The 10,878-nt window shown below is 47.2% G+C and overlaps 1 protein-coding gene across 1 annotated transcript; it reads left to right on the forward strand.

Annotated features, from left to right (window-relative positions):
* Window positions 1-5,318: 5,318 nt before the first annotated feature.
* LOC131834535 (UL16-binding protein 1-like) lies at window positions 5,319-8,755 on the forward strand. The gene is made up of 3 exons (XM_059179263.1): window positions 5,319-5,574; window positions 7,695-7,958; window positions 8,194-8,755. Exons 1-3 carry the CDS (start codon window positions 5,319-5,321, stop codon window positions 8,505-8,507), a joined length of 834 nt encoding a protein of 277 aa, XP_059035246.1. The 3' UTR covers window positions 8,508-8,755.
* Window positions 8,756-10,878: the final 2,123 nt, after the last annotated feature.

A 10,878-nucleotide genomic window follows, 5' to 3' on the forward strand; every position in this document is an offset into this window, starting at 1 on the left:
CAATTATAAGAACATACTATGAGCAATACTATGCCAACAAATTTGACAATCTGGAAGAAATGGATGCATTCCTAGGACATATAAACTACCACAACTGAACTAGGAAGAAATGGAAAACCTGAACAGACGCATAACAAGTAAGGAGATTGAAACAGTCATCAAAAATCTCCAAACAAACAAAAGTCCAGGGCCAGACAGCTTCCCAGGGGAATTCTACCAAACATTTAAAGAAGAACTAATTCCTATTCTCCTGAAACTGTTCCAAAAAACAGAAATGGAAGGAAAACCTCCAAACTCATTTTATGAGGCCAGTATCACCTTGATCCCAAAACCAAAGATCCCATCAAAAAAGAGAATTACAGACCAATATCCTTGATGAACACAGATGTGAAAATTCTCACTAAAATACTAGCCAATAGGATTCAACAGTACATTAAAAGGAGTATTCACTACAACCAAGTGAGATTTATTCCAGGGCTGCAAGGTTGGTTCAACATCCGCAAATCAATCAATGTGATACAACACATTAATAAAAAAACAACAAGAACCATACAATATTCTCAATAGATGCTGAAAAAGCATTTGACAAAGCACAGCATCCCTTCCTGATCAAAACTCTTCAAAGTGTAGGGATAGAGGGCACATACCTCAATATTATCAAAGCCATCTATGAAAAACCCACTGCGAATATCATTCTCAATGGAGAAAAACTGAAAGCTTTTCCACTAAGGTCAGGAACACGGCAGGGATGTCCATTATCGCCACTGCTATTCAACATAGTACTAGAAGTCCTAGCCTCAGCAATCAGACAACAACAAAAAAAAATTAAATGCATCCAAATCAGCAAAGAAGAATTCAAACTATCACTCTTTGCAGATGATATGATACTATATGTGGAAAACCTAAAGGACTCCACTCCAAAACTGCTAGAACTTGTACCGGAATTCAGTAAAATGTCAGGATATAAAATCAATGCACAGAAATCAGTTGCATTTCTCTACACCAACAACAAGACAGAAGAAAGAGAAATGAAGGAGTCAATCCCATTTACAATTGCACCCCAAACCATAAGATACCTAGGAATAAACCTAACCAAAGAGGCAAAGAATCTATACTCAGAAAACTATAAAGTACTCAAAAGAAATTGAGGAAGACACAAAGAAATGGAAAAATGTTCCATGCTCCTGGATTGGAAGAACAAATATTGTGAAAAAGTCTATGCTACTTAAATCAATCTACCCATTTAATGCAATCCCTATCAAAATCCCATCCATTTTTTCAAAGAAATGGAACAAATTATCCTAAAATTTATATGGAATGAGAAAAGACCTCAAATAGCCAAAGGAATATTGAAAAAGAAAGCCAAAGTTGGTGGAATCACAATTCTGGACTTCAAGCTCTATAACAAAGCTGTCATCATCAAGACAGCATGATACTGGCACTAAAACAGACACATAGATCAATGAAACAGAATAGAGAGCCCAGAAATAGATCCTCAACTCTATGGTCAACTAATCTTCGACAACGCAGGAAAGAATGTCCAATGGAAAAAAGACAGCCTCTTCAATAAATGGTGTTGGGAAAATTGGACAGCCACAAGCAGAAAAGTGAAATTGGATCATTTCCGTATACCACACACGAAAATAGACTAAAAAATGGATTAAGGACCTCAATGTGAGAAAGAATCCATCAAAATCCTTGAGGAGAACACAGGCAGCAACCTCTTTGACCTCAGCCACAGCAACATCTTCCTAGGAACATCGCCAAAGGCAAGGGAAGCAAGGGAAAAAATGAACTATTGGGATTTCATCAAGATCAAAAGCTTTTGCACAGCAAAGGAAACAGTTAACAAAACCAAAAGACAGCTGACAGAATGGGAGAAGATATTTGCAAACGACATATCAGATAAAGGGCTCGTGTCCACAATCTATAAAGAACTTAGCAAGCTCAACACCCAAAGAACAAATAATCCAATCAAGAAATGGGCAGAAGACATGAACAGACATTTCTGCAAAGAAGACATCCAGATGGCCAACAGAAACATGAAAAAGTGCTCCATATCACTCAGCATCAGGGAAATACAAATCAAAACCTCAATGAGATATCACCTTGCACCAGTCAGAATGGCTAAAATTAATAAGTCAGGAAATGACAGATGCTGGTGAGGATGCAGAGAAAGGGGAACCCTCCTACACTGTTGGTGGGAATGCAAGCTGGTGCAACCAGTCTGGAAAACAGCATGGAGGTTCCTCAAAATGTTGAAAATAGAACTACCCTATGACCCAGCAATTGCACTACTGGGTATTTACCCTAAAGATACAGGGGCACGTGCACCCAGATGTTTATAGCAGCAATGTCTACAATAGTCAAACTATGGAAAGAACCTAGATGTTCATCAACAGATGAATGGATAAAGATGTGGTATATATACAAAATGGAATACGATGCAGCCATCAAAAGAAATAAAATCTTGCCATTTGTGATGACATGGATGGAACTAGAGGGTATCATGCTTAGTGAAATAAGTCAATTGGAGAAAGACAACTATCACATGATCTCCCTGATATGAGGACGTGGAGATGCAACATGGGGGGTTAGGCGGGTAGGAGAAGAATAAATGAAACAAGATGGGATTGGGAAGGAGACAAACCATAAGTGACTCTTAATCTCACAAAACAAGCTGAGGGTAGCTGGGGGTCGGGGGGGTCAGGAGAGGGGGTTGGGGTTATGGACATTGGGGAGGGTATGTGCTATGGTGAGTGCTGTGAAGTGTGTAAACTTGGTGATTCACAGATCTGTACCCCTGGGGATAAAAATACATTATATGTTTATTAAAAAAAAAAAAAAAGTTGGTCACATGCCCATATGCTTCTCCTACACTTGCAAAGATAAGGGACTTGATGCTACCTGCCTTCAAAAAGAAGGGAGGACGCCTATAAATTATATCTCACCAAACTAGATTCTTATAAAAGGTGGAGGGAAGGAAGCCTGTTGATACCTGAGCAAAAGAAAACCAGTGAACTTGTCATACCCATAAGCACATCTATCTGTCTAGTGTTGAAAGTCTTTGTCCAACTCCATGAAATTATGTCTGTCACCCTAGTGTAGTACAATATCAAGCAGATGGAGGTGATAAATGAGCTGCCTTCTGGCTCCCATCTGCAAATGAACCCTGAGGAACTATGAAGGTAAGAAGGAAATAGATCAACAGCAGTCTTCCCAACAGCCAAACTGGTTGCAGGAGGCCCAAGGAGTCTTCCCTCTCAAGTGTTGGAGGAAAAGAGCTTTGGTCCTAGAATTTTATACGCTGTCGAATTCTCATTCAAGGAGGAGAGTGTATGTATTAGATTTTATTGTAGCCATAATACATCACCACAAAATTAGCTACTTAAATCAACACCTACTTCTTTTGTCACAGCTATGTAAATGAGATGTCTGCACTGACTCAGTTTCAGGCTCTGGGCTTCCCAAAGCCAATGTCAAGGCACTGACCAGCTGGGCTCTTATCCAGACACTGGGAGGAATGTGCTGATTCAGATTGCTAAGGAAATCCAGTTTCTTGGAATTTCTGGAGTAAGAGCCCTTCTTCCTTGCTGGTTGCCAGCTGGAGGCCCTCCTTAACTCCTGTAGGGGCCTCCATCTTGCATATGGCCCCCATCTCAGGGCCAGCAGCAGGGAGCCAGAGCTCTCTGCCTCTCCTGCCACATCTCTCTTGCCTCCAGTCTGAGAACGTCTTCATTTCTTCATTTTGAAGGGCTCATGGGATTCCCTGGGCTCCTCAGATGATCTAGTATAATCTGCCTCTCTTAAAGTCAACTGTGTGGTCACTTTAATTACATCTGCAGGACCCCTTCATAGCAGTACCCAAGCTCACGTTTGACTGAGTGACCACTTTTGGGAAATCCCCAGAATTCTTGAATACCACCGTGTATTAAAAATATTTTTGAACTTATAAAGCCTAAAGAATAGTTTTCCCGGAAAGACCCAACTTGAAAATAGCTTTTGGATAAAGTAATCCAAGAGTAAGAGAAACACATCGAGGAGATGGAACAAGAGAAAGAAGGAGAATGAGTAACCAATTTCGCTAAAATTTTCACTTATTAAAGATAGCTAAAGTTTTGTTAAAAAACAATTTTTAAATTGTTACTCTGTTACCGATTACTGTTGCCTTTAAAAAAAAGAGAGTGAAGGATGAGGGGAGTTTCTATCACAGAAAAGAAGAAGTATAACAATAATTGAGTAGTAAAAACCAGGGTAATACCAGGAAAATGGGGTGGGAGGAAGCACACAAAAGAGATGAAATCATGCTAAATAATGTTTAGGGAATGACCAAAAACAATGATAAATAAATGTAAATAAGCATTAGTGTGGATCAAAGGTTAAGGGCAATGATTATGAGGAAAAATGAAATAATGTTTAAATTAGCAGAAGAAAACTCCATACAGTAAAAGGAATACATATAGGGAGAGGGAATTTTTTTTTAAGTATAATAAATGAAAAAGATGATGCCTGAGATAACCCCTACTATGCTCATAATCACAATAAAGGTAAGCTGCTTAACTCTCTAATTAAAACCTGAAATTCTTAGGTTAGATTTAAAAATTACCTAGTGCACACACTGTTTTCAAAAAACACTCTGAAAATGGGGGGAAAAGCCCAGAAAGATTACAAATAAAAGGCCTAACAATCAGGGTACACTAGGTTTATTGCAGAAACAACGTTTAAAGTTGAGAGGCTTCAAACTAACGTCACTAAAAATGACTCAGATGTAAATTTTATGTGGTTTAACCATATTTACCATTTTCTAAGATTATTTTTTAAATGCCATTTGTCCTCCTTGGGGCCAAAGGTCCAGTGCGCTCAGCGGGAAGACTCTGCTTATTAAACAGAAGGACAGCCTTGAGAACCTTCTGGGACTTTCAAAGACTCAGGCACGCCTGATTGACTCAGTCGAGTAAGCATCTGCCTTTGGTTGTGCCCAGATCCGAAATTCCTGGGGTTGAGCCCGACTGCGCCCCTACCCCCCCCTTCGCCCCGCCTCCAGCACCCAGAGCACCTGGAGCACAGGTAAATCACCCCTGGACTCCCTTCTGAATCCCGCCTGGGAAGCTCGCGGAGCCTCCCAGCTCCGGAGCAGCCACCGACCCGCCTGGGGCTCCGCCTGGGAAGTCCTCGAGTCTCTCCTCCGCGGCCGCCAGCCCCTTGCTCGCGCGCCCTCTCCTCTCTCTCTTTCTCTCTCTCTCTCTCTCTCAAATATAAAAAGAAGAAAATTGAAAGAATCATTGCACAATTTCTCCTGGATGCGTGGACCTGCCGAAATGCAGTCCTACTTGGGTGAAAGAGACACGAACTCCCGCAAAGCCCAGGCCGGGCCACAGGAAGCGCGCTCCGCCTCCCCGCCTGCGGGTTCTCACTTCAGAAGCCGCCTCTGGCTTGGGGTCGCCTCGGAGCTCACGGCCGCCACCAAGTTCACGGGGCGCTTGCGGCTCCCATTTCTGCTGTTTCTCCTGCGCGAGATCAGTGCGGCGCAGGCCGGGTTGGTCCTGGGTGCGACGAACGGCGGAAGAGAGTCAGGTGAGTCCCGGGGCCCTGGGAGCCTTGTCGCAGGCTAGGTCAGTCCCTACCCGTACCAAGTCCCAGCCGCCGGCTCCTTTCCCGCTCCGCGGAGTCCGCAGGGACTTTGTCGGCCTGTGGGACAGAACAGAGGGGACCTGGGCGACCACGGACTGCCAGGCTCTGGGCGCGTGGAGCCGGGGCAAGGGGGAAGGCCGCAGTGGGACGTCTGTTTTCGCCCTGGGCTGTGGGCAGGACTGGGCGATCGCGCATGGCCGGGACCGAGCACAGCCCGGGGCTCTGCCCCTGACCCAACTTGTCCACAAGTCACCTACCTCACTGCTGTCCACCATTACACTTCCCAGCGCACTTAAGCAAACGTTCAAGGCCTATGCATCTCAGGTCGATCTTTCACCAGCCACATCCCAGCACCACCCAGCTCAGGTGAGCAGCTCTGATACCCCAGGACCACACCTCCTCCCTCCAGGTTCCTGGACCACACCTGCCTCTTAGGGGCTGTCATTTTTCTCTGCCTCAACTGTCGTTCCCTCCGTTCATCACAAGGTGGTGTCTCTACCTAACATTCCAATGTTAGGATGCTACAAAGGGCATGGAAGAACATTTTCCTCTCCAGTATCTGTGTCACAGGGTCCTGTGGCCCAAGGAGCAGGTCCAGCCACACATTCATCCAAATATTGTCTATGGCTGCACCCCTGCTAAGGACACAGACTTGAGCAATTACAACACAGACCTATGCAGTATTAATACATACAGAGTATCTTTGCACCAGGCCCGCATTTCAATGAAAATAGGATAAGGCTCACACCCCTGTGTCCTTACAGAGGTTTTAGGGTTGATGCTCAACTCTCATTTCGTCCAGGGTAGGGCACTGTTTTAACATTGCATTTGGAGAAAAGAATAGACAGTGTGAGAATATTGGACTTGAATGTCCCTGCCACCCAGCCCCCAACCCACAGGTAATTCAACTACAAACAGTTTTCACTCCTGTAACAAATGTGGGGAATGGGAAAGGACCACTACACGGGTACCTGAGCCAATGGTGTCACTGTGAACAGGACGTGGGGCAGGTGACTTCTCGTCATCTGCAATACCAGCTGTCCCGCACCATTTTAATGACAGGGACCCAAGTGTCATCAAGTCAACTCCCACACTAGGTCCAGTGACAATGTCTGCACGGTCTCTGCTCCCCAGTGTCTGTCTACCCACCCCTGCAAATGACCACATGACCCTTTGCGGAAGGCTAGCAGGAAGCACTGCATGTGCTGTTCACATGAAGGGTCCTTTCTGATGGATAGCTTGCTTCTGCTTCTACTACAGGGTTCCAACTCTGAGAACGGGCTCAGGTCTGGAACCCAGTTAAAGGATCCAGACTTTCTGTTGAGTCTTTGCTTTTAGGCTTCTCATACATCCTGGGGACAGTGTTTTCATTGTTCAAATCCAGCAGCATCTGGGTTGGCCATCTGGCTCTTTTGCCCTTAGGATCACTGTGTTCTGTGAGTCCAAGGGATGGAGAGCTTTCTGTGGGGCAGGCCTGGCTGGCATTGCAGCCTTAGGATCATTTCAGTCTTTGCTGCGTCCCTGCTTCGGACAGTTGGGCACCTGCACGTCCAATCTCTTATTTCAGGACTTCACCCAAATACTTCTAGGCACCTATTTCTGCAACACCGCTCCTTAAGCCAAGGTTGGTCATCAGACAGACATCACCGACCTTCTTGACAATTCTGATGCTCTTCTCCCAGTGCAGTCTTTATGACTTTGCTATAAAGAGTTCTCCAGACCTGTCTATGAGCACAGTTGGAGGACATGTGTTTAGTTTTGTGTTTGGCATTTCCTGCTATATTGTTCTGTCAAAGGCTGAGTGATGCTGGGTATCAGCCTGATAGACACAGGGGACATTTCAATGGCTATGTGGCCTCCTGCCAGACAGAGGCATCCTGATCCTATCCCAATGGGGGAAGAGCAGCAGCCTCTCCTTCTGGGGGTAGGGGCTGTGCAAGGATGGTCCTTACTCTGCCAGCACAGCCCTACAGGGATGCCACTGCTGTCACCTGGATGGCAGAGGGATGCCTGCTGCTTTTTCTCTTCCAGCCCCAACCTCCACCTGTGTTTTCCCTTCACAGCTGCTCTCTCGCTTTCCTACAATTTCTCCATCACATCTCAGCCCAGGCCTGGACCATCATGGTGTGAGATTCAAGGCCAGGTCAATGGAAACAGGTTTCTTTTCTATGCCTGTGGGAGCAAGGAGGTCAAACCTGTTGGTCCTCTGGGGATGAAGCTGAAGGACACCGCGTTTTGGGGGACACAGAGGGAACCTCTGAAAGACCTGGGAGAAGAGCTCAGAAAGAAACTGCTGGACATCAAAGTGGAGATTTTGATGAAGAGTGGTAAGTCTCAAGGCCCAGAGCAGAATGAGAACACCTTGACAGGGCCGGGGCGCTATGGTGTTCATGTAAAACTTAGAAGTGGGTCCCACACACATGACCCAGTAGCCACAGCAGGTAAGGAGGCCAGAGCAGGACAGGAAGGGCAGAAGGGGAGCTGAGGAGTGTGCAGCGGGTGGGGCAAAGGATTGGTCAGGACCAGAGGTTGACCTGTTTCTGCTGGTGGGGGCGGGGGCAGATCCTCTCACCCTGCAGGGCAGTCTGATGTGTGAGCGTGGGGCCAACGGACACACCAGAGGATCCTGGCGGTTTGCCTTCAATGAGCAGTTAACCCACCTCTTTGACCCAGAGAACAGGAAGTGGACAGTGGTTCCTCCTGGAGGCCAACAATTCAAGGGCACATTGGACAATGATGGAGAACTGACCAAGCTGCTCATGGGGACCGCAAACGGAGACTGTAAGCGCTGGCTCCAGCACGTATGGGAGCACTGGGATGAGATGCAGGAGACCACAGGTAACTCAGAAGACTGGATGGAGTGCTGGTTCTCTTGAAATGACCTGGACCTGCCCCACAGTGTGGGCGGTGTGTGTGTGTGTGTATGTGTGTGTGTGTGTGTGTGTGTGTGTGTGTGTGTCTGAGGGAGATAGAGATATTCATCCATCCATGGCAAATGTTCCTGGCAGAATAATGGCCACAGGAATGTTCTAGCATCTTTCCTTTCCCTTCCCACCTCCTGGAATTTTTTCCTCGCTGCACATACCTTTGTGCTTGGGCATTTCTTGGATTTCTTGCTGCCCCAAACAGGGGGACATCAGTCTTTTCCAGAGATGGTGTTCCTACTGACCCTGTTCCTGAGAATCATTGTCTTTTCCATGCCACCTGGCGTATTGCTGGAAATCCTTCAGTGTCACCTGGACTTTCGCTGTCACCGTCCTTGTCCTGCATCACCTCCTGTCTGTCACAGCCCGAGCAACTGCTTACATTGCAAACCCTGCTTCCCGTTTTGGCGGGAGGAGTCCCTGGGGGACAGGGCGCATCCCTCCCTCCTTCCCAACATCAGGACTGGTCACAGCCGCCGCCACAAGGACAGTGATAGACACCGTCTGCCTGAGAGGATGCACCTGGGCCAGCAGGAGCTAAGGAAGCCTCCCCCAGTTTGGGGTCCCAACTGGGGCTCTGATTCTTGTGGTTTCATTTCAGCGCCACCAACAACGCAGCCAAATGTGGCCCAGACCATGAACATCTGGATAGTCATCTTGAGCCCCGATGTCATCATCATTGTTGTCATCATAATTTGCATAATCATCAAAAATCGACACTCTGTGTGGAACTTCTTTAGAAGGACAGGTAGTGAGAGCAGTTTGAGAGGGAATGGAGGGGCAGATGGCCTGGTGTGAGCACAAGGAACAGTGAATTCCCAGCCTCACCCCTGCCCACTGCCTGAACCTTCTCACAGGGCAATGGGACCAGGTGAATGAGATTTCATATCACGTGTTGGCAACAGCTTGGACAAGCTCAGCCCTGAACTCTGATCTGATCTCACTCACTGTTAAGGCCACTGGGAAAGGGGAAGGGCCCACTCAACTACTTAAGGCCTGTTGTTGCTAAAGGATTGACGGAAGTCAGGCCTAGCTCTGACCCAGTTCTCCATTGGAGAGAGTCAGTTTGGGCCCAGGGTGGGTGGTGTGGGGACATTGGGGACACACAGCATGGGCCGTACTCTCCTTTGAGTATGAGCAGCATGGCGACTTATTGGGACATCTCAAGGAGAAGGGGACTCCATCTGGGAAGTTACAAGGACAGAGGCCAGAGTCTAATACTAGGAAGAGGGAGGGGGAAGGCCTCTGCAGACAATCGCAAAGGGCTGGACAGTAGTGCCGTGTTCCCCCAGAATGTGGCTTACGTCTTCGCATGTAAGGCAGCAAGTGCCCAGTAGAGACCGTGAATGATGGGACTAGAAGGGGGCCAGTTCTCTGGGCAACAGTGGGAATTCCCGCTGAGGCTGGTGCCGTCCCTGGCAGCCAGCTTCCTACAGACCTCAGATCCTGAGCCCCTGAGCAGCCCCTGCTTTGAGCAGAGCTGACCTGGGGGATGGGCTAACTGAGCTCCCCTGTGAGCTCCCAGCTGAGCCTGACCAGGAATGGATGGGCAGGATCATCAGACTAAGAGCTCTGCGTGCTGCTCGCCTGGAGGAAGGGAGAAAAAGGACCTTTGCCCACAGTGTTCCCTAAGTTTAGAGGTGTCAAGTGCAGGCCCTGTACTCTGTCAAATCCCGTAGCAGGGCCTTTAGGGCCGGCTATGAGAGGGAGCAACAGAATCTGAGTCACATGAGCACTTTGGTTTTTTATTCTCTTTGGTCCTGATTGCAGACCATTGATAACAGGGCCTGGGGCTGACTCAGTGATTTGGTTCAGGAGGAAGGAGGTTCATAAAGGTGGTTGGACCCACGCCTGGGGTCATGGTTAGAGGGGAAATGCATGCCCCTGGGCAAGGGCTGGGCTCTGGGGTGGGGAGTGCTGGTGAAGGGCAGCCCCAGGACAAGGAACACCCAGGATTTCCTCAGACATAGAGACAAAAACCTGTTCTGTTCCTAGGCCACCAAGTCCACCAAGAATCCCCTGACAGTGGAACCAGCTCAGAGATGTTGCCTTTGGACCAGCTGCCTTTGGATGAGATGCTGTTCATTTTCAATCCACCAGCACTTTCAAGCTTCCAAATCCAGAAACCTCCGTCCGACCACATGGTACAGGACAAGGAACCTCCCATGTCCCTTCTTGCATTTGGTTGTTCTCCCGATCAGCACTTTCCCTTGGCAAATTCTATGTGATAGTGTTAGGTCCATTATTAAACAAAACAAGAGAGAGACAAAATGAAAGTTATTTAAAACTTTATATGCCAAGTATTAGAAATCAAACTGATTGG

Source organism: Mustela lutreola, chromosome 6 (genome assembly GCF_030435805.1).
Source record: "Mustela lutreola isolate mMusLut2 chromosome 6, mMusLut2.pri, whole genome shotgun sequence".
NCBI classification, from domain to species: Eukaryota; Metazoa; Chordata; class Mammalia; order Carnivora; family Mustelidae; genus Mustela; species Mustela lutreola.